Source organism: Phocoena sinus, chromosome 4, assembly GCF_008692025.1.
Source record: "Phocoena sinus isolate mPhoSin1 chromosome 4, mPhoSin1.pri, whole genome shotgun sequence".
Classification (NCBI taxonomy): Eukaryota; Metazoa; Chordata; class Mammalia; order Artiodactyla; family Phocoenidae; genus Phocoena; species Phocoena sinus.
The window spans coordinates 50,519,107-50,544,064 of NC_045766.1; the positions used below are offsets into that span (position 1 = coordinate 50,519,107).

The window sequence follows — 24,958 nt, forward strand, 5'->3', positions numbered from 1 at the left end:
AAACCACTATTATAATGAAAGTTTAAACTCCATGGTAATATACAGACTAAACGTGTACGTTTCTAATGACTTGTTAATTATGGATGAAGGAGAGTTTGTGTTGTGTTTATTGAGGAAAACTGATTTAAAAGTTGTTTTGGAGGAAATTTTTAAAAATATAGACACATGAAACATTTCTTTGAGTCCCTAGCTTACAGACAGGGCCTCATATATAAGGCCTCATAGCCTTACAGCTCCTTTGGCTCTGCTATAGTGAAGCTTTTGGGACTTACAATGTATTTTCATTAGTGCTCTTTGACTTGGCTATCTGTGAGAGAGTATTTTGATCTATTGTTCTTTTATCTTATTGAGAGCAATAGGTGAATTGTAGCAAGTTGCTTTTCCTGTCAGGCAAGTTGCCAATGCAGTTTTCTTAGTCCAATCTGTTAAAATCAAATGCCATTATGAATATATAACCATTTTTATCCTGTACAGATTAAAGTGAAGATATATGAGAAAATCAAATTCTTGAAGTTAAATAACTCACCAGAAATCAGGTAGCTTGTAGTAGATCTTGGATGAAATCTAGGTCCATTAAAAGATAATTTGGGGGCTTCCCTGGTGGCGCAGTGGTTGAGAGTCTGCCTGCCAATGCAGGGGACACGGGTTCGTGCCCCGGTCCGGGAAGATCCCACGTGCCGTGGAGTGGTTAGGCCCGTGAGCTATGGCGCTGAGCCTGCACGTCCGGAGCCTGTGCTCCGCAAACGGGAGAGGCCACAACAGTCAGAAAGGCCCACATACCGCAAAAAAAAAAAAAAAAAAGATAATTTGATTTCTTCATTATATATGGGAGAGACATGTGATAGATATAGATCCCTTCATCTTTGCACAAATGACATAGATGGAGGAGAATGTATAGACAGATAACCTTTTTCAGTATAGTACTTGGACATTTCCTGTGGGAATAAAACATTCAGTTTATTATAGTTAAATCTGATCTTAAAAGACATTGAGGTATAATTATTATTGCTTATAAAGTAAATACTTTATTAAAAGTATTTACCTAACTGTTTAGAAAAATTAACAGACTTTTAAATTTTGTTTTTTAATTGAAGTATAGTTGATTTACAGCATTGTGTTAGTTTCTGGTGTACAGCAAAGTGATTCAGTTATACATATACACACATATTCTTTTTCATTATGGTTTATTATAGGATACTAAATATAGTTCCCTGTGCTATACAGTAGGACCTTGTTGTTTATCTATTTTATATGTAGTAGTTTGTATCTGCTAATCCCAAACTCCTAGTTTATCCCTCTCCCACCCCCGTTCCCCTTTGGTAACCATAAGTTTTTACATTTTCTATGTCTGTGAGTCTGTTTCTTTTTCGTAAATAAGTTCATTTATGTCATATTTTAGATTCCACATATAAGTGATATCATATGGTATTTGTCTTTTCTCTTTGTGATTTACTTCATTTAGTATGATAATTTCTAGGTCCATCCATGTTGCTGCATGGCATACTTTCATTCTTTTTCATGGCTGAGGGGTAGTCAGTCCATTTTTTTAAACTTTTTTTTCTTTTTAAATTAATTAATTATTTATTTTTGGCTGCATTGGGTCTTTGCTGCTGCGCACGGGCTTTTTTCGTAGCTGTGGCAAGTGGGGGCTAATCTCCGTTGCTGTGCACAGGCTTCTCATTGTGGTGGCTTCTCGTTGCAGAGCATGGGCTCTAGGCACGTGGGCTTCAGTAGTTGTAGCTCGCCACTAGAGAAGTCCCTATTCCATTTTGTATATATACCACATCTTCTTTATCCATTCATCTGTCAGTGGACATTTAGGTTGATTCCATGTCTCAGCAATTGTAAATTGTGCTGCTGTGGACATTGGGGTGCATGTATCTTTGAATTATAGTTTTCTCTGGATATATGCCCAGGAGTGGGATTCCTAGGTCATACGATAACTCTATTTTTAGTTTTTTTAAGGAACCTCCATACTGTTTTCATAGTGGCTGCACCAGTTTACATTCTAACCAACAGTGTAGGAGGGTTCCCTTTTTCTCCACACCCTCTCTGGGATTTGTTATTTGTAGACTTTTTAATGATGGCCATTCTGACTGGTGTGAGGGGTACCTCATTGTAGGTTTGATTTTCATTTCTCTAATAATTAGTGATGTTGAGCATCTTTCCATGTGCCTCTTGGCCATCTGTATGTCTTCTTTGGAGAAATGTTTATTTAGGTCTTCTGCCCAGTTATTGATTGAGTTGTTTTCTTGTTATAGAGTTGTATGAACTATTTGTATATTTTGGAAGTTAATCCCTTGTTGATTGAATCGTTTGCAAATATTTTCTCCCCTTCTGTAGGTTGTCTTTTCTTTATATGGTTTCCTTCCTATGCAAAAGCTTATAAGTTTGATTAGATCCAATTTGTTTATTTTTGCCTTTATTGCCTTGGGAGACAGACCTAAGAAAACATTGGTACAATTTACGTCAGAATGTTTTGCCTGTGTTCTCTTCTAGGAGTTTTATGGTGTCTTGTCTTATATTTAATTCTTTACCATTTTGAGTTTATTTTTATGTATGGCGTGAGGGTGTCTTCTCACTTCATTGATTTACATACAGCTGTCCAGCTTTCCCAGCACCAGTTGCTGAAGAGAGTGTCTTTTCTCCATTGTATATTCTTGCCTCCTTTATCAAAGAATAATTGACTGTAGGTATGTTGGTTTATTTCTGGGCTCTCTGTTCTGTTCCATTGATCCATATGTCTGTTTGGGGGCCAATACAACACTGTTTTGATTACTGTAGCTTTGTAGTATTCTCTGAAGTCTGAGAGGGTTATGCCTCCAGCCTTGTTATTTTTCCTCAGGATTGCTTTGGTAATTCTGTTTTTTTTATGGTTCCATATAAATATGAGAACTATTTGTTTTAGTTCTGTGAAAAATGTCATGAGTAACTTGATAGGGATTGCATTAAATCTGTAGATTGCTTTGGGTAGTATGGCCGTTTTAACAATATTAATTCTTCCAATCAAGAGCATGATTTCATTTCTTTGAATCATCTTCAGTTTTCTTTAACAATTTTCTAGCATTCTCAGCATATAAATCTTTGACCTCCTTGGTCAGGTTTATTCCTAAATATTTTGTGTGTGTATGATGTGGTTTTAAAAGGGATTTTTTCTTTTTCTTTTTTTAACTTTCTGATATTTCATTGTTAGTGTAAAGAAATACAGCAGATTTCTGTATGTTAATCTTGTATCATTACCTTGCTGAATTTATCAGTTCTAATAGTTTTTGTGTGGAGTCTATAGGGTTTTTTATATTTAGTGTCATGTCATCTGCATGTAATGACAGTTTTACCTCTTTTCCAATTTTGATACATTTTATTCCTTTTTCTTGTCCATTGCTGTGGCTCAGACTTCCAATCTATATTGAATAGAAGTGGTGAGAGTGGGCACCCTTGTCTTGTTCCAGATTTTAGCAGGGAGGCTTTCAGCTTTTCACCATTGAGTATTATCTTGGCTGGGGGTTTGTCAAAACAGCTTTTATTATGTTGCAGTATGTTCCCTCTATACCTGCTTTGTTAAGAGTTTTTATCATGAATGGACATTGAATTTTATCAGATGCTTTTCCTGCATCTATTGAGACGATCATGTGTTTTTTGTCTTTTCTTTTGTTGATGTGGTGTTATCACACTGATGTTTGTATGTCGAACCATCTTTGTGACCCTGGGATGAATCCAACTTGATTGTGGTATATGATCTTGTTTTTATGTGTTGTTGGATTTGGTTTGCTAATATTTTGTTGAGAATTTTTTCATTTATATTCATCAAAGATACTGGCCTTTAATTTTCTTTTCTGGTATTGTTTTTGGTTTTGGTATCAGGGTGATGGTGGCTTTCTAGAATGCCTTTGGGAGTGTTCCCTTTTCAATCTTCTGGTGGAAGAGTTTGGGGAGGATTTTTATAAGTTCTTCTTTGTATGCTTGGCAGAATTCCTCAGTGAAGCCATCTGGTCCTGACTTCGGTTTGCAGGGAGTTTTTTCATTACATATTGTATTTCACATCTAGTGAATGGTCTGTTCAAATTTTCTTTCCTCTTCATTCAGTTTTGGTGGGTTGTATGTTTCTAGAAAATTGTACGTTTTTTCTAGGTTGTTGAATTTGTTGGCATATAATTGTTCATAGTATTGTCTTATGTTTTTTAAATTTTTGTTGTACTGGTTGTTATTTCTCCTCTTTCATTTCTTATTTTGTTTATTTGGGTCCTCTGTTCTTGATGAGCCTGAAGAGAGGTTTGTTGATTTTGTTTACCATTTCAAAGAATCAGCTCTTTTCTTTTGTTTTTTAATCTATATTTTATTTATTTTCTCTCTGATCTTTATTATTTCCTTCCTTATAAGAACTTCTTTTGCTGCATGCCATAGATTTTGTATGGTTGTGTTTTTATGTCATATGTTTCAAGGTATCTTCTGATTTCCTCTTTGATTGCATCATCAACCCATTGGTTTTTGTAGCATGTTTTATAGTCTCCATGTAATCATTTTTTTCTTATTTCTCTTTTTGTGGTTGATTTCTAGTTTCATGCCTTTGTGGTCAGAAAAGATGCTTGAAATAATTTCTATCCTCTTAAATTTGTTCAGGCTTGTTTTTTGTCCTAGTATGTAGTTTGTCTTAGAGATTTCCATGTGCACTTAAAAAGAATGTGTATTCTGGTTTTTTTGGATGTAATGTCCTGAAAATATCAATTAATTCTAACTGTTCTATTGTATCATTTAGGATCTCTCTTGCCTTACTGATTTTTATATCTGGAAGATCTGTCCATTGGTGTGAGTGAGGTGTTAAAAGTCTCTTACTATTGTATTCCTGTCAATTTCTCCCTTTATGTCTGTTACCGTTTGCTTTTTGTATTTAGGTGCTCCTATACTGCATATGTTAACAAGTGTTATGTTAATGAGTGTAATAGCCTCTTCTTGTATTGACCCTTTTATCATTATAGAGTGTCCTTTATTATCTTTATTACATTAGTTTTAGAGTCTGTTTTGTCTGATAGGAGTATTGCTAGACCCACTTTCTTGTCATTTCTGTTTGCATGAAATATCTTTTTCCATCTCATCACTTTCAATCTATGTGTGTCCTTCGCCCTAAAGTGGGTCCCTTGTAGGCAGCATATTGTAAGCTCCTGTTTTTTTATTCAATCTTCCACTCTATGTCTTTTTATTAGAGAATTTAGTCCATTGACATTTTAGGTAATTATTGGTAGATATGTATTTATTGCCATTTTAAATCTTGTTTTCTAGTTGATTTTGTATTTCTTCTTTGTTCCTTTCTTTTTTTCATTTTGTAGTTTGATGGTTTTCTTTTGTATTACGCTTTTGTTCTGTTCTTTTTGGTTTTTGTGAATCTGTTGTATATTTTTCATACTCTCTTCCCCCACATTTTATGATTTTGATGTCCTCTTTTACATCTTCATGTTTATTCTTTTGGTGTTCATTGTAGTTATCATTGCTTTCACAAAAATTTATTTTTTTAATCTGTATACTGGCTTATTTAAGTGATTTACTTTCCAGTTGAGATATTTCTCTTTCCTCTAGATTCTTGCTTCTTTTCTATTTAAAGAAGACCTTTCAATACTCCTATTAGGATAGGTTTAATATTGCTGTATTCTTTTAGTTTTTGCTTGTCTGAGAAATTCTTTATCTCTCCTTCTATCCTAAGTGATAATCTTGCTGGCTAGAGTATCCTGGGTTGCAGCTTCTTCCCTTTCAAGACTTTGAATATATCTTGCCACTCCCTTCTGGTCTTCAATGTTTCTGTAGAGAAATCAGCTGATAGCCTTATGTGGTTTCCCTTGTAATTAACGCTTTGTTTTTCTCTTGCTGCCTTTAGAATCCTCATATCTTTTAACTTTTGCCATTTTAATTATAATATGTCTTGGTGTAGGTCTGTTTGGGTTCTTCTTGTTTGGGGCCCTCTGTGCTTCCTGTACCTGGGTATCTGTTTCCTTCTTTATATTTGGGAAGTCATCAGCCATAATTTCTTCAAATAAATTTTTTTTTTTTTGCAGTACGCGGGCCTCTCACTGTTGTGGCCTCTCCCCTTGCGGAGCACAGGCTCCGGATGCGCAGGCTCAGCGGCCATGGCTCATGGGCCTAGCCGCTCCGTGGCATGTGGGATCTTCCCAGACCAGGGCACGAACCCATGTCCACTGCATCGGCAGGCAGACTCTCAACCACTGCGCCACCAGGGAAGCTCCAAATAAATTTTTGATCCCCTCTTCTCTTTGTTTTCCTTCTGGGATCCCTATTATGCATATATCTGGATACTTTATATTATCCCATAGGTCTTGTTTATTGCTTTCCTTTTTTTTTTTCATTTGTGTTTCTGTCTGTTGTTCTGATTGGGTGATTTCCATTATTCTATCTTCCAGATCACTTATAAGTTCTTTTGCATTATCCAGTTTGTTGTTGATTGCCTCGAGTTCAGCTTTTGTTTTGGCAAATGAGTTTTCTAATTTAATTCCCTCCTTTCTATAGTTTTTAGTTCCTTTTTACAGTAATGTGCATTTCTGTTGATAGACTTGCTTAATTACTTCAGTATTTTCATTACCTCCTTTTTGGACTACAGATCTGCTAGACTGCAGATGTCTGTTTCATTGTTCTTTCAGGGGAATTCTCTTGGTCTTTTAATTGGGAGTGTTTCCTCTGCTTCATTTTACTTCTATTTCTCTGACTGTGTGAATTAAGGAGAAATAGTTATCTGCTGTGGTCTTGAAGGGCTGTTTTTTGTGTTTCCCTGTGTAGCCCTCGTGAGTGTAATATTTTTGTGCAAGGGCTGTTTTTATTATGGATGTCTGCCACATTTTTCTTTAGTGTGTGTTAGCCGTTATCCCCTTGATAGGGGGTATGATTGTTACTGTGATGACCAGAGCCTGCACTGATGTTGAGCATGACCTCCTCTTTGCTCTTTGGTTGTCACAGCTCTGTCAGGGGCAGGGTCTGCACCCCAGTTGTTGGAGTAGATGCCACCAGCTCTGTTTCTGGACTGGTGTTAGGTAGCTGGGCTTGAATGCCCCTGCTGGGAGAGGAGCCCCTGATTATTCCTCTGCAGAAGCTGTCTACTGGGAAGTCGCTCTGTGGTTTTGCTTGTTACCTGTCCTGTTGGCTCACCAATGTATACTGTCTTTGGCACTGCCCTCAGTCTGACCTCAACCATGGGAATTCAGACAGTAAGCTGGGGTATCCCTCAGGTGCTGTGCTCACAAAGCCACTAGCATAGATCTTTTGACATGGAACCACTGAGTTCAAGAACTGGTATACCATGGTCGTGCACCTGGACTGGGTCAAGCACCTGGACCCACCGTAGGAGCTACTGAGTCAGCCCAGATCCCGACCCCGCCTCTGTGTGTGAGCGCCAGCAGAGCCTGCTACCGCCAGACCTGCCCCAGCCACAGGAGCGCCAATAATCTACTCCGATGTCCTGCAGGCACTGGGTTTACAAAGCTGTCTCAGATGCACAAATCTGCAGATATCACAGCTGCTGGAACACTCAGATTTCAACCCTGCTTCTGAAGTTGTGCGGCTGCTGGCCATAGGCTACGGTTTCAGCCCTGCCTCCATGTGTGGGCAGCTCACCCAGGCTTGCTCGCTCCCAAATCATAGAGGCAGAGCCTCACCCTCTGTGAGCACACCGAGAATGAGGCTGCTGTTCCAGGCCCCGCCCCTCCCTTCGAGCTTGCAGGTTAACAATGGGACATCGGTGACAGATCTGGGCTCCTTCTTGCGCATGCCCCTGTTTGCAGCTGTGGACCACACTCCAGCCTCTTCAGGCTGTCTCCATGCAGCCAATGCCAGTCTTCTCAGGTCTGTCCTCTGAAGCCCAAGTTTTAGCACTCAGCCCCTGTGTGTACCAGCAGATGTGGGTCCTAGGCTAGGGATTGCAGTGAGATGGCCAGGGCCTTCTGTGCAGGTCTCTCTATGTTCTTCTTGTTGCACACTGGCTGCAGCACTCTCCTCCAAGCTTCTGAAGCTCCCTTTCTCTCCCCACTGATCTCCCCTGCTGGTAAAGCAGCTTCCCACGGTGAGGGAACCTTTCCTCTTTCACAGCACCCTCCCAGGAGCACAGATCCCGTCCCAATTCCCGTTTTCTTTCTTTCACCCTACCCTGTTAGGTGGTCATCTTTCTTGCATTTTGGTTTTATGAGATCTGCTGGCATTCAGCAGGTATACTGTAAGAATTATTCCACATGTAGATGTATTTGTGGTATATTTGTGGGAAGAGGTGAGTTCCACTTCCTTCTCTATTCCACCACCTCCTCTGGCCCTTGATTTGTTTATTTTTTAAAAATTTCTGTGGGGGGCTTCCCTGGTGGCACAGTGGTTGAGCGTCCGCCTGCCGATGCAGGGGACACGGGTTCGTGCCCCGGTCCGGGAAGATCCGACATGCCGCAGAGCGGCTGGGCCCATGAGCCATGGCCGCTGAGCCTGCGCGTCCGGAGCCTGTGCTCTGCAACGGGAGAGGCCACAGCAGTGAGAGGCCCGTGTACCGCCAAAAAAAAATTTCTGTGGGCCAAGAATATGTTGTTATAAATAAAGGATTGTTCCACAGAAAGGTTCATGGAAGGAAATACAGTGCTAGTGTGTACAACAGAGTGCTGATGAGAAAGGAGATGCAGACAGCTTTTTGTTTTTTTTTTTTTTTTTTTTTGCGGTACGCGGGCCTCCCACTGTTTTGGCCTTTCCTGTCGCGGAGTACAGGCTCCGGACGCGCAGGCTCAGCGGCTGTGGCTCATGGGCCCAGCCACACCGCGGCATGCGGGATCTTCCCGGACCGGGGCACGAACCCGTGTCCCCTGTATCGGCAGGCGGACTCTCAACCACTGCGCCACCAGGGAAGCCCCGCAGACAGCTTTTTGTAAAGCCAAAAAGCTGCTCATTATAAGGAAGAATTTTTTCTCATAGTTCTAGATATCCATATATAAAATGGATTTCTGCAGTATAGTGATTGCCTATTATAGAGATTACTCCTGCATTTATCACAATGTCTGACTACGTGGCTTATGCAGTCCTTTCTAAATTTATAACCATGATTCTGAAATGTAAATGGTTAATGGAAAAGTTTCCTTAAAATAAAGTCTATTGAATTACTAGCCACAGGATGACTAATAATTCTAGAACTGAAATATAAACAGTTAATGAAAATATTTCATAAAGTAGAATTAACCACAAGATGGCAGCAAACATTTAACTATATCCTGATTTATACTGTGTTAAACCACAGAATTCTTCCCAGTTGTGAAATTTTGTTACTAAGAAATGTTTGTAAATTCAGATTTTAGGCAACTGCAGTTGAGCTCTTTCCTACATTTCAAATATTATGCATAGTAAATTTTTTAAAAGCCCTGAGTCGGTGCCTTATCATTTGAGAACTTTTGCCATGTTGAAGAGAAAATATTTCTGTATTCTCACACACACACACACACACACACACACACACACACACACACTGTAAAAAATATAAAAATCTGATTCTTTGAATCAGTTTTTGTTCTTCTGTTATATACTTTTTGAGGCCTTAAATAAATTTCAGAGTAGAAATTATATCAAACACATCAGAAATCTTGAGTAGCTTCATTTATATATGCTCCCTATGTGAGCATATAAGTTCTTAAAGGTTTGATTTTAGGAACAGTTGTGTATTTTTATTTTGTTTATTTTAAAATAAAAATATTAATTTTCAACAGGAGAATCTTATTTACACTGCTGATCCAGAATCCTTTGAAGTAAATACAAAAGATATGGACAGTACATTGAGTAGAGCATCTAGAGCAATAAAAAAGACTTCAAAGAAGGTGAGTCTTAGTGAAATTATTATTCAGCATATCTCCAAAATGTATTTTTCAGAGTATATTAAAATAGTATTGCCATAGACATCAGGTAGTGTATAAAATAAAGCTGTTTTTGGTTCTAGGCAATGGCCCACAGAGATAATAGTTTAGCTCAGTGAATTCTTTGGCACAGTAATTATAACAAATTGTTATCCTTCCCATTTTAGTTACTATGATACTTCTGATGGTGTTTTAGGTATAGATACGTGTGCATTCATGTTAGAAATTGCATTTAACATGAATTGCATTCATGTTAAAAATCAGATATTTTTCAGCAAAGGGCACACAGTAGAGTCAGGAAACCTGGGATCTATTCCTTACCATAAGTGTGTTTCAGACTTCTAATGATGAAGATAGCTTTGTTACTTACCTTACAGTATTGAAGTTGTTGAGGACTACACAAGAATGTTGGTAATAGGGCTTTTTAAAAGTAGAACTAGACTTTTAATTTTACAGGTAAAATTTTGCAACTGTAGTCTACTTGCTAGGTTTATAAGTCTTGGTTGTTGTTTTCCTTGCCTTTGAGGGGAGGCTTTATACTTTAATCATCATTTATCTCTGCATTTAACATGTATGATGTATAGTAGATAAACATGTTAACAATGATGATTCAAATAAACTCCTACACTTTTTCAATTAAAGAAATTGAGGTTTAAGTGACTTTGGATCAAAGATCTCACAACTAAATTGTAGCAAAATCAGATAACACCCAGGTTTCTTCTCTCATGCCAAATTTTCCCTCCCACTTTCTCCTGCTGGACTAGTGTAGGTGCTCTATGAAACCAAGATGGAGTAATCTACAATGTACTACATTTTCTCACTGCTTTGTCCAAAGAGATTCTAATTTTGCTATATACTTTTTATAGAAAAACTTTTGGTGTGAATTTGGCTTTGTTTACATATAATTGTTCTAATCAGTTAGATTTGTCTAGGTTTTTTAATTAATTGTAATTTAACTCTAGGTTACAAGAGCATTCTCTTTCTCCAAAACTCCAAAAAGAGCTCTACGAAGGGCTCTTATGACATCCCAAAGTTCAGTGGAGGGAAGAAGTCCTTCTAGCAATGATAAGCATGTAATGAGTCGTCTGTCTAGCACATCTTCATTAGCAGTAAGTGATTTTGATTTAATGGGCTAAATGACTCCAAATTTATGAAGTTGGTGTGGAATTTGTTAACTTTTTAAAGACGGAAATATTAATATCTCCATCAATTTTTTGGATATATCTAAGCATCTGACCTCTTTACTGGGTTAGGTAACTGAGAAAACCTCACTTAATGAACTAGAGACTTACTTAATGTGTAGTTTGATATGAAATTTTACTGGGATTGAGTTGTAGGTCTCTAAGAAACATGTTTCAATCTGGCCTATCACTTTACTGATGTAAATAGCCATGATTCTATTTATAGATTGGCTCCAGTAATATAGCAGAGACTGAGTTTTATTTCTTTCATTATTTATGTGATGAATATATAATCTCTGAAGCTGTGAATATCAAAGGATGATATGGGTTCTAAATTCATGTATATATTTTTAAATGTTTCCTGAGCAATCCAAATTCCCAACAGTGTCAGAATTTTAGTCATTTAATTAATATTAAGGGCATTTCTAACATTTATTACTGTCACTAAATAGTGATGTATCTGTCCTTTGTAAAAATTATTAACCTTACCTACTAAGGTTAAGAAAAGCAAGTGACTGTCACTTCTTAGCTGTATGTCCTTCAGCAAGTTTCCTATTCTCTCTTATCCCCATTTTTGCAGATGAGAGAAAAGAGGTTAATAGTACTTACCTATGGTGTTATTGTAGAGAGTAAATACACACACACACTCACGTATAATGTGATTTTGTACTCAAAGGCAGCTTGAGTAGTGGTTAAGAGCATGAACTCTGGAACTCACATGTTCAAATCCCGGTTCTGCTATTTGCTAGCTGTGTGACTTTTGTCAGCTTATTAGAGATCTTCCTGTTTCAATTTCACTGTCTGTAAAATGAATCTAAAGTAGTAGTTGTAAGGATTAAATAAGTTAATATACACGAAGGGAGTGCTTTGGTGTTTTATAAATGGTTACCTTTAATTGTTAAAGTTTATACAGAAAAGGCACATAATGCTTCATAACTTATTTTTTATAAAGCTAGTTAAGTCGTTAGTTAATATACATCAAAGGTTACAGCTAATATGAGTATGTTTATACAGAACTTTTAATCCAGATTAACCTTCCAGTGAGAGAGAAGTTGTACTTAGTTGATGATATAAATTTTTGCAAAGAAATTTGATTAATGAAAAATATATTGAAATTGACAAAATTTAGCATTCATTTACTAAAATCGGACTGTAAGCTTTCTGAAGTCCAAAGTACTATCCCTTGTTTATTTCCTGCATTTATAGTAACTATTATAAACATTATTGCTTTTCAAATGAAGATAATTGGATTTAATAGAAGAATTTTGGAAAATTAATATATATTATTTATGGTTTTGTCAATTTTATGTAGACAACATAAATAAGAAGTACCTAAAATATCTTTAAGACGTTCATGTCCTCTTCTCAATTGCCTATTTCTGTTCTAACAGATTACCCATTCTGTTTCCACAAGCACTATAATTGGATTTACTAAGCATGGTTATGTTCAGCGCTCAAACTCTACTGGTGAGCGCTCTCAAAACTCCTGGTTTCGATCTATACGTCATTCTGCCTCACGAGCTAGTTTTTCAGAGATGCTAGAAGGAAATACTGAGTTTTCAAATTTCAAAAAAAGTTCTATCCAAGTCATCTTTGACATTTGTGAAGAATTAGGAGATATGCCAACCAGTAATGGAAACAAGCCTCGTGAAGTTTAATGTGAGCTTATTAGCTATTTGAAGTTTGCATTTGTGAAAAAAGAAAGTTTTTTTCTCCACTGAATTACTTATTAGATGGGTGGGGACTTTTGAATTCACAACTTTATAACTGCTTTGAATTCACAACATAGGCTTAATAGAGTTTCTTTGCTTATTGGCACATAAAGATATGTTTGCAAGGTAATTTACTCATAAGTCCAGAAAAAATCAGTCCCATTAGAGATTTTCTTATTTATGAAAATGATTATTTAAAAAATAGTAGTAATTGTCCTGTGAAGTGGATTTATATTACAGATCTGATTCTTAATCTTAGATTTATGACATTTATGTAAAATTTATGCTTTTAATATGGCAAATCGTAAAGGTTTTACCTGAGGAAAATGTAAACTATTATACTATCTACTTAAATCATTTCTTTGCTATCACTTGAATGGTAATACTTTACCAACCTAGCTCTTTAAACACGTCATTTTATTTACTACCTAGTTGAAGAGAACTTATAGCTAGCTACCTTGCTGGCTCTAAGTTTAGTTACAGTTAGCCATTAATATCTGCTAAAATAAAACAGTACCTTTATAATTTGTTTTGATTTACACCCCCTCTTGAGTGTTTGGTATTCATGTCTATGTTTCTTTGTTATTAAAAATCTGATGATATTTAACTTTGACACTCTGAAACAATAAGTTTAGACAGCTTAGTATATTAATAATCTCTATTATCAAAAGCACTGCTGTTTTGCTCAATTTTTACATGGAGCAAAATCATACATACACACAAACACATACAGACATATAAATATGGGTTGCATACATAATATAAAAACTCTTTTGGAGTTTATGACTTTTAATTTAGAAAATTATTTCCCACGAAGTAATTTTACTCCTCTTAATTATGCTTTATGATTAAGTTAAGAAGAAACCACTAGGGTTTATCTTTTTAACCTCAAAACTTATACTCTAATTTATAATTTAAAAAAAACCTGAAACACTAAGCATATATCTATTTCAACTGAGTTCATATGTAGTAAACTAGTCTATACATTTGTTTCTTGTTTTCAGAATTCTGAAATAGTTTTAATTATGTGTTCTCCCCACCCTTCCCCCTAATTTTAAGTTTATTTAAAGAGTTTAGATTTTTCAGATATCTTAATTGTTATGATAATTTGTAAAATGTAAAAATGACATGTATGATACTAAACTGTATATTACAATTTTTAAAAGAAAAAATTTTAAATACACAATATTTTGTCTTTACAGGGCATCCCATCTCCTTCCCTTGTCAGCCTTCCTTCCTTCTTTGAAAGGAGAAGTCATACTTTAAGTAGATCTACAACTCATTTGATATGAAGCTTAAAAAAATCTTAATTTGTAGAAACTTTTAAACAACCTCATATTCAAATAAGAAACTGACTTAAATGGTACTTGTCGTTAGCACTTGCTGAACGCTGGAAAGAAGGTAACACTAAACTATGCCATTTTATTTTCTTCTTGAAAGAGTAAGATTAACCTCTTACATTTTTTGAGTTAATTCATGTAAAAAATTATATTGATTTTGATGTAATTTTTCTCTTTGTTGAATGCAATTGAAGACCAATCATTTAAGTTATTCATGATATTAGTAACTTTGCCATGTGATACAGTAAATAAATTTTATTGGCTGACGCCAAATACTGCTGTGAATCTCTTTGTATAGTGTCCATGAATGAATTTTTGGAAATAAATAACTGTGTATCTCAATTTGTTCAGAAATTAAGTGATACCACAGTACTTACTAGATAAAAACCTGCATAGATCTCTGAATAGTGGGTTCTTGGTCCACATGTGCTATTTAAAGTAGTTATTTAACTGCTCCTTTTGCAGTTTATTTTATAAATAAAGATACAGCATGTGGATTTTAAAAGATTTGCCGCTATTAACAAGAATAACAGTTAAAGGAGATGGTTTCAAAATACGCTTGCAAATTGAGATAAGGGCAGAAAGATTAGAAAATAATGTATATTTTGCACAAACATGATACTGGTGTATACTTGTAGCTGTTTAAGGGACAATATACTTATGATGATTTTAGCCACTAGCAAATCTTGATTTAGTTTGACAGTGTGTGGAATTTTATTTTGAAGGATAAGACCATGGGGAAATTGTGGTAAAGATTGTTTATATTCTTTATGAAATAATTCTAAAGTTGGCTAACCTGCTGTAAAATACATAGATATGTGTATGGTCAAATTTTTATCATGGCCTCATAATTAAGTGTAAAACTGAAATACATTTATTTGCTTTTGTAAAATACTTTTCAAACCCTGATGTTATCTTTCACAGTAGTCTTTTTTTAAGTCAGTAATACAAATTAATCAAGTTCCTATGAATAAATGCATTTTTATTTCCTACCTGTTTAGGGAGTACTGCAAATGTTTAACTGTCACTTAACAATTTTCAGTTATCAGTTATAATAGTTTAACTGACTATATAGATTTTTTTCTATGCCACATATGTACCACTTTTAAATAGTAAATGATCCTTTATTGCTATATTTTAAAAGCAGTTGTATTAGGAAGAACTTTGTAAATAAATACTTAAAACTCAAGTATATTTTATGTTTCATGTTTTAAACAGTTCTTTCAGACAAATTTTCATAAGCCAGTATGAATGCTTATATCAACCTTTGCTCTGTTGTGTATTTGCTTGCATATTTATTGCTTATTCCTCCCTCTATAGTATTTGTAAGCATTATGTATACTGGGCAATGTGTAAGTTAGGAGTCATTAATCTGGAATCTACTTTGCAGAATGGAGGTAGTGAATCCTATGATAGTTTATATAAAAGTTTGTGTTTATGTGCATGTATGCATTTTTTCTGGCAGAAAATACACAACTTTTATCATTGTATTGGGATGGAGGGAGCTATGGTTGCCTCCAAAGATGTGGATTTTCCAGGGAGAGGAAGTGATGTGAGAAAAGGCATGAACTTGGAAATGTATTGGATGTTCACTGGCAACGTGTAGCAGGTAGTTAATTTTAACTTTAAAGGGAGCTTTAAAGTCAGTGTGGGAAGGTACTCTTACCCAGGAGTGTGGATGCAGGAAGATGTGAGCAAATTGGAACTCATTACTGCAACAGAATACCACAATTCTCACAGACATATTTCTAGAGGAATGTAACTTATTAATGCTGATACAGGAAGAAATAGAACACATATAAATGTTCCTATAAACACTATAGAAATGGAATCCACATTTAAAATTATTCCTAGAAAAAAATCACCAGGCCCAGATGGCTTCACTGGATAATGCTATTCAATATTTAATGAAGAATTAATACCAATCTTACACAAATACTTAAAGAGAATAGAGGAAGGAAACGTCCCATCTCATTTAATGAGTTCTGGATAACTTTGGACATTTTAAGAAATGTTAATCCTATTTGTGAAAATACATGCAATATTTCAAAATGTTAACAAATGAAATATTGTAATATATAAGAAGAATAGTATATCATAACCAAGTTGGGTTTATGCCAGGCACACAAGGTTATTCTAATTTTAGATAATTTATCAGTATATTTTCCTAATAGGTTAAGGGAGAAAAATTATATTACCTCTGTAGTTGCAGGGAAAACATCTGATAAATTTGTCTCTTTTGATCAGACTTTTTGCAGATTAGGAGTAGAATGGAACATCCTTAAACTTATAAAAGATTATCTACCAAAAAAACATCATACTTAATGATGAAACCTTGGCAACATATTCTTTGTGATCAGAAAGGAGTGGGGTGCCTACTTCACCTTTAATCAAAATTTTAATGTAGTCCCTCCCAGTGCAGTATTGTAAGAAAAAGAAATGGTATAAAAATTAGAAAGGAAAAACCAATACTGCTGTTATTCACAGATGATATGATTGTGTAGATAGGAAATCCTAAAGAATCTACAGATAAGTTACTAAATTAAATTCTGATACAAAATCAGTATACAAGTATGAATTATATTAACACCAGCCACAAACAGGTTGAAAATGCTTTTTCTTAAAAGATACCTGTTACAATAGCATAAAAACCACTGAAGTACTTAAGAATAAATCTAATAAAAGATGTACAAGAGAAGACCATGGGACTTTATTTACATTAATTAAAGACCTTAATAGAGATATTATACCATAGTCATGGATTGGTTACTTTACTTTTGAAAAATGTTTCCCCCAAATTGAATTATAGATTCAAACAAAGCCAGTCAAAATACAAAGTGTGTGTGTTTGTGTGTGTGTAAAATAACAGTTTAAAAAATTTATATGGAAATATAAGAGTTATGAATAACCACTCAGTTGAGGAACTTTATTAGGAACAAGGTTTATTATAAAGTCGTAGCAATCAAGACGTTGAGGTGTTGGAAGTTTTGGTGTACTGAACACAAATAGATTAATGGATTATAATTGAAAATACATAAACAGACAAAAGTAGCACTTTAAAACATTGGGGAAAAGATAGTCTGTTCAATAAATGGTGCAGAGAAAAATGGGTATCTATTAAAAAAAGAAGGGAAGGAAATTAATTTCTTCACATGCTATATACAAAAATGAATTTTAAGGGAATTGTAGACCTAAATATGAAAGGTAAAACTATAAAGATTTTACTAGGTAATATAGGAGAGTATGTTTAATCTGTTGGGTTGGAAAAGATTACTTAAACTTGTTACTTTGTTTAAGCTAATTATAGTGGGAAAGATTGATAAATCTACATTAAAATTAAGAACTTCTAGTCATGAAAAGACATCATTAAGAGAGTGAAAGTCACAGAGTAGATGTTTGCAACTTATGCAACTGACAAACGACTCATATCCAGAATATGTAAATAACGTAAAAATCTGAAAAATCAGACATCTCTATAGAAAAAAAGGCATTTTACAAGTGAGAAACCCTAATGGCTAGTAAGTTTATTAAGAGATGTTCCTCATTCATAATGCAGAAAATGCAAGTAAGATACCATTGCACATGCACCATATTTGCTTAGCACAAATGGGAAGCAGAGAAGTCTCTTCCACTGCTTGTAGGAGTGTGAATTGTATAATCATTTTACAAAACGCTTGGGCATTAAGCAGTAAGGTTTAAGGTATGCATACCTTAAAACCAAACAGTTGTAATCCCAGATATTTATTTCAGGAAAAATAGGCACACAAATACCAGAATCCATGTACAAAAGAATGTTCACAGCTACATTATACATAATAGCCTGAAAATGAAAAATCAGAAATTTATATCAACATTATAATGGATGAATATACTGTATTATAGTCATGCATTGAACAAACTCCTGAACATGCAATGACCTGGATAAATCTTGAGAGTATTGAGTGAAAGAAAACAGATATAAAAATAACTATTTTTTAAATTCTATTTATATAAAGTTTAAAAATTGACAAAGTGATACTTTATTGTGTAAGGTTGTAGAGTTATCTGGTAAAAGTTTAAAGACAAACAAGAAAATTGTTACTCTAAAAGCCAACATAGTATAACCTCCATGGGGGAAAATGAGGAAGAGGCACATGGCAATTTAGGTACTCTGGCAGCATTCTATTTCTTAACCTTTATGTTATATACTTGTTCACTTCATAGTAATTTATTGTTTTATTTAGCTTTTTAAGAAGACCAATAATGTTGACAAACATCTTTCAAGGTTGAGAGAGAAAATATAAAATGTTAGACGTGATATAGTACACTGACACATGCATATTATATTATGAACAACTTTCTGCCAGTCAAATTGCAGACTTAGTTGAAATTGATAAATTCTGAAGAAAATACAAAAAAAAGACTAAGAAAAAAAAATCCTGGTTGGTTCTATAATTATTAAAGAATAGATTCCAAAGTTAAAATTCTTTCTTACAAAGAAAATGCTTGGCCTAGATAGTTTCAGGGTAAGTACACCCCAAATTCAAGAAACAGATTGAAGAGAGAACATTTTCCATTTATTTATTTATTTTTGAATATTTATTTACCTGTTTGTTTTTGGCTGCGTTGGGTCTTAGTTGCGGCACGCAGGATTTTTCATTCTGGCACACAGGCTCTTCATTGCAGCGCGCGGGCTTCTCTCTAGTTGTGATGAGCATGCGGGCACCAGAGTGCACGGGCTCTCTAGTTGCGGCACACGGGCTCTCTAGTTGCGGCACACAGGCTCTCTAGTTGTGGCACACAGGCTTAGTAGTTGTAGTGTGGGCTTAGTTGCCATGTGGCATGTGGGATCTTAGTTCCCTGACCAGGGATCGAACCCATGTCCCCAACATTGTAAGGTGGATTTTTAACCACCTGGACCACCAGGGAAATCCCAACATTTTCCATTTTCTAATGAGTTTTTAGCATAACCTTGATATCAGAACAAAGAGAAAAGGAAAGGAAAATTATAGTCTAATCTCATTTAAGACTATCAATGGAAAAATTCTAAAATTGCTAATATATTAGCAATGTGAATTCAGCATTGCATAAAAAAGATTATGCATCATTACTAAGTTGAGTTTATCTCTGGAATGCAAGGTTGATTTAACAATGCAAAATCAGTTTTTAAATACAAAATGTAATTCACCACATTAACAGATAAAGGGGAAAATCATAGGATCATCTCAGTAATAAATAAAAAACATCTGAAAAAATTTTTTTTTTTTTTTTTTTTTGCTGTACGCGGGCCTCTCACTGTTGTGGCCTCTCCCGTTGCGGAGCACAGGCTCCGGACGTGCAGGCTTAGCAGCCATGGCTCACGGGCCCAGCCGCTCCGTGACATGTGGGATCTTCCCAGACCAGGGCACAAACCCGTGTCCCCAGCATCGGCAGGCAGACTCTCAACCCCTGCACCACCAGGGAAACCCTGAAAAATTTAATGCATAAAAAAGCACTTCCTTAAGGTAGTAAAGGACTTTCACCAAGAAAGAGTACAGCACACATCTTACTTAATGATGAAACTTTAAAAGCATTTCCTTCAAGATCAGAATACAAGGATGTCATTATATTGGAGGTCCTAGCCAGTGCACTGACAATTTAAAAAAAAAGAAAGAAAGGTCTAAGATTGAAGAAGAGGGACTTCTCTGGTGGCACAGTGGATAAGACTCCGCGCTCCCAATGCATGGGGCCCAGGTTCAATCCCTCGTCAGGGAACTAGATCCCACATGCATGCCGCAACTAAGAGTTTGCATGCCACAACTAAGTAGCCCTGGAGCTGCAACTAAGGAACCCGTCTGCTGCAACAAAAGGAGCCCACATGGGGCAACTAAGACCTGGTGCAACCAAATAAATAAATAAATATTAAAAAAATAATAATAAAAAGAATTCAAGAGGAAAAAATATATTCTTATTCACAGGGGAGTTATTGTGTGCATAGGCCCATCTTCCCTCCCCACCTCCACAAAGAATATGCAGATAAATTGTTAGAATTAATAAGAGTTTAGTAAGGTTCTGGAAACAAGTAAAAATCAATTTTATTTCTATGTACCAGCAAAAATCAAAAGCTATAATAAAAAAAAAGTAATTTGCAAGAGTTTTATGCAGAAAATTAAAACTTTATTAGAAGTCATTAATCTAACAGTACAGAGTATATTCTTAGATAGAAATTCCCCAAATTGATTGTCCATCCTCAATAAGAATTTTTAATTTATTAAACTGGCTTATTCTAAAATAGACTTGGTAGAGCAAATAGCCAATAAAGTTAAGATACTCGTGAGGAGGCACAAGGTGAGAGCATTTGATTTACAAGATACCAAGACTTATAAATGAAATGGTATTTGGTGCAAGGATAGGTAAATTGATGTATTGATGAATTGATTTATTGTACAGAAGTCAGTTTGTCATTATGTAGTAAAGTTGTACATGACCAAACCTATATCCATTCTTACTTAGGGAAGCTGTTGCACACGTGTGTCTGCTGGTGTACAGGTGTGAGAATGCCTACAGCAGCATTGTTTATAGTATTCCCAAATTGGAAACAACCCAATGTCAACAGTAGAATGGATATGTAAATTATAGGATAGTCATACAATTTAATGACGTACAGTGATGACGTGAATGCATTCTATCTATGTCCAGTAACAATTTCAGGAACATACTGAGTGAAAAAGCAAGTCAGAAAAATAGATACAGCATTATTCTGTCTATATAAAGTTCAACAACAATATAAACTTCAAAAACAAGGACAGTTATTTAGGGATAGATAGCTGGTAACATTTTAAAGAAAAGCAAGGGCATAATAACTAGCACAAAATTCTGGATAACAGTTACCTCTTGGGAGGGTGGGTTTAGGGAGAGAGATTATGGTCAGAGAGGAGCATAAAGGGAGACTCTAAGGTACTGGTAACTTAATACGGCATGGTGTATACATGGGCGTTTATTTTGTTATTCTCATAATATTCATTTTAAATTTTAAGTTGTATTATATATTTCACAACAAAAGTTTTTAAAGAGGAAAAAAGTCCTCAAAATAAAATAGCAATAGAGGGAAATCATCTAAATGTAATACTTTGTAAGAACTGACAGCAAATATCATGTTACATGAAATACACATACCATTGCATTAAATTAGAAAAGATAGATTTACCCTCCCCCACAACTGTTTATTCGGTTTTTAAAGCCTTAGCTAATTCAAAATACAAAAAAATTAAGTGATTGGTATACATCATAAAAAAGAATAGGGAAATTATTAATGATGTGGCTGTATACTCCAAAGATTTCCCTAAAATTCTTAGAATTAATATTTAGCTGGTTACATGATATGTAATACAGAAATCAAAAGCTTTTCTTCAAGTTGGCAATATCCAGTTAGCATTTGAAGCAACAGATAAATTCTCCTTACAATAGTGACAGACTTTATAAAATACCTTGGAATAAATTTAATAAAAAAGGAACAGACCCTGTGTAAATACAGACCCTTATTAAATAAAGGGCATAAAGCAATCTTGAATGATCATAGAGACTTCTTTTTCCTGGATGGGAATACCTAATACTTAAAATAGGTCTAAATTAATATCTAAATTCACTGCATTTCCATTTAGAATCTTGTTTATAAATTTTTTATTGAGATATGATTGGCATATAACATTATATTAGTTTCAGTTATAAATATGATTCAATATTTGTATATACTGCAAGATGATCACTACAATATGTCTAGTTAACATTCATCACCACACACTGTTACCCATTTGTTTTCTTGCGATGAGAACTTTTAAGATCTAGTCTCTTAGCAACTTTCAAATATACAATACAGTATTACTAATTACAGTCACCAAGCTGTACATTACATCCCCATGACTTATTTAATACTAGAAGTTTGTACCTTTTGACCCATTTTGCCCACCCTCCACCCTACACTCCCCACCTCTGGCAACCACCAATCTGTTCTCTATGTCCATGAACTCGTGTTTTGGCGGTGTTTGTGTGTTGTGGGTTTTGTGTTTTTTTTAAGATTCCACATATAAGTGAGATCATAAAGTATTTGTCTTTGTGTGACTTACTTAAGTTAGCATAATGCCCTTAAGTAGTTCCCTCCATGTTGTCAGAATGGCAAGATTTCCTTTTTTTAATAAAATGGCTGAATAATATTCCATTTTGTTTGTGTGTGTTTGTGTCACATTTTTTAATCCATCTAATCACTGGACACTTGTTTCCATGTCTTGGCTTTTATAAATAATGCTGCAGTGAACATGGGGGTCATATATCTTTTCAAGTTAGTGTTTTCTCTGTCTTTGGGTAAATACCCAGGATGGATCATATGTAGTTCTATATGTTTAATTTTTTGAGGAACCTTCATGCTGTTTTCCACAACAGCAGCCCCAATTTACATTTCCAACAACAGTGTACAAGCATTCTCTTTTCCACAACCTCACCAGCTCTTCTTTTGTCTTTCTGATAATAGCCATACTAACAGGTATGAGGTGGTATTTCATTGTGGTTTAGATTTGCAATTCCCTGATGATTAGTGATATTGAGCACCTTTTCATGTTGCCTGTTGGCCATCTGTATGTCTAAAAATGTCTATTCAGATCTTCTGCCCATTTTTAAATTGGATTTTTTTTTTGGCTCTTGAGTTGAATGAGTTCTTTATATATTTGGATATTAGCCCCTTATCATATATATGATTGCAAATATTTTCTCCCATTCAGTAGGTTGCCTTTTCGTTTTGTTGTTAGTTTCTTCTGCTGTGCAGAAGCCTTTAAATTTGATGTAGTCCCACTTGTTTTTTTAAATAGGTTTTTGTTTATTTTTGTTTGTTTGTTTGGTTGGTTGGTTTAGAATAGTACAAAATGATTCTAATACTAATGTCTGTAGGGGAGAGTAGACATCTGAGACTAGCCAAAGTTCTTTTGCAAGTTAGGGAGGACTTGCCTCCCAAAGTTTCTATAATTAAACCCACTTAGTACTGGAATGGTATAGACAACTAGATTAGATAAATAACATAGAAGATACAGGAAAAAAAAAGATCAGAATATATATGAGAAAGTAATAAATGATAAGAGTGTCATTTCAGTTTGGATGTAAAGGATGGTTTATTTATGAATATACTGGCATAATGGGCTATCCGTTTGGAAGAAAACAAAGTTATATTTACAGCTTATTATCGTTTTGAAACTAAGTTCCGTTTGTAAATATAAAAGCAATAAAATATAGGAAAATATCGTCATAACCTGTGTGTGGGGAAAAGAAACAAGACAAAAACGTCAAGATAGACATGTTTTACTTCATAAAAATAAGTTGTTTGTATATGGTGAAAAATTACATATACAGGTCTACCTTGGAGATATTGCAAGTTTGGTTCCAGACCACTGCAATAAACTGAATATTGAAATAAGGCAAGTCACATAAATTTTTTGGTTTCCCAGTGCATGTAAAAGTTGGTTCACACTATACTGTAGTCTGTTAAGTGTGCGATAGCATTATGTCTAAAACAAAAAGACAATGTACATACCCTAGTTAAATAATACTTTATTGCTAAAAAATGCTAACCATCATCTGAGCCTTCATCGAATCTTTGTGCTGGAGGAGAGTGTTGCCTCGAGTTGATGGCTGCTGACTGATCCAGGGTGTTGTTTGCTGAGGGCTGGGGTAGCTGACAGTTTCTTAAAATAAGACAGCAATGAAGTTTGCCCCTTTGATCGACTCTTTCTTTAAGGAACGATTTCTCTGCAGCATGCAATGTTGTTTGATGGCATTTTACTTCAGAAGTTTCAAAATTGGAGTCAGTCCTCTCAAACCCTGTGCTGCTTTATCAACTAAGTTAGTGTAAATCCTCTGTTGTCATTTCAACAATCTTCACAGAATCTTTACCAGGAGTAGAGTCCATCACAAAAAAACACTTCTCTTTGTTCATCCATGAGAAGCAACTCTTCATCTGTTAAAGTTTTATCATGAGATTGCAGCAATTCAGTCACATCTTATGGTTCCCCTTCTAATTCTACTTCTCTTGCTTTTTCTACTACATCTGCAGTTCTTTCCTCCGCTGAAGTCTTAAATCCCTTAAAGTCATCCATGAGGGTTGGAGTCAGCTTTTTCGAAACTCCTGTTAACTTTGCTATTTTGTCCTCTTCCCATGACTCATGAATGTTCTTAATGGCATCTAGAATGGTGAATCCTTTCCAGAGGTTTTCAACTGACTGCCCAGATCCATCAGAGGAATCACTATCTATGGCAACTATAGCCTTACAAAATGTATTTCTTAAATAATAAGACTTGAAAGTCAAAATTACTCCTTGATCCGTGGGCTGCAGAATGGATGTTGTGTTAGCAGGCATAAAAACATCATTCATCTCATTGTACATCTCCATCAGAGCTCTTGGGTGACGAGGTGCATTGTCAATGAGCAGTCATATTTTGAAAGAAATCTTTTATTTCTGAGGAGCAGGTCTCAGTAAACCATGTTGTAAACAGATATACTGTCATCAAGTCTTTGTTGTTCCATTTATAGAGCACAGGCAGAGTTGATTTAGCATAATTCTGAAGGGCCCTAGGATTCTTGGAATGGTAAATGAGCACTGCCTTCAACTTAAAGTCATCAGGTGTATTAGCCCCTAACAAGAGAGTCAGCCTGTCCTTTGATGCTTGGAAGCCAGGCATTGACTTCTCTCTAGCTATGAAAGTCCTAGATGGCATCTTCCAATATAAGGCTGTTTTATCTACATTGAAAATCTGTTGAATACTTAGAGGCCATTGTAGGGTTATTAACTGGCGTAATGTCAATGTTCTTGTGTTTCAGAGAATAATGGCCTGAGGAGAGGGAGAGAGGTGGGGGAACAGCTGTTCAG

At 35.3% G+C, this 24,958-nt stretch overlaps 1 protein-coding gene across 12 annotated transcripts in view; it reads left to right on the plus strand.

The window, feature by feature from the left end:
• Nucleotides 1-15,282, plus strand: part of ECT2 (epithelial cell transforming 2) — a 64,213-nt gene extending 48,931 nt beyond the window's left edge. For 6 of the 12 annotated variants that reach the window (XM_032630844.1, XM_032630847.1, XM_032630848.1 and 3 more), the window contains 4 exons: nucleotides 9,717-9,824; nucleotides 10,823-10,969; nucleotides 12,433-12,700; nucleotides 13,956-15,282. In XM_032630844.1, the coding sequence (XP_032486735.1) occupies nucleotides 9,717-9,824; nucleotides 10,823-10,969; nucleotides 12,433-12,699 (522 nt within the window). In that variant the 3' untranslated portion in view covers nucleotide 12,700; nucleotides 13,956-15,282. The remainder of the gene's footprint in view (nucleotides 1-9,716; nucleotides 9,825-10,822; nucleotides 10,970-12,432; nucleotides 12,701-13,955) is intronic. The other 6 variants (XM_032630851.1, XM_032630853.1, XM_032630854.1 and 3 more) reach the window with 1 other exon arrangement.
• The last annotated feature ends 9,676 nt before the right edge of the window (nucleotides 15,283-24,958 follow it).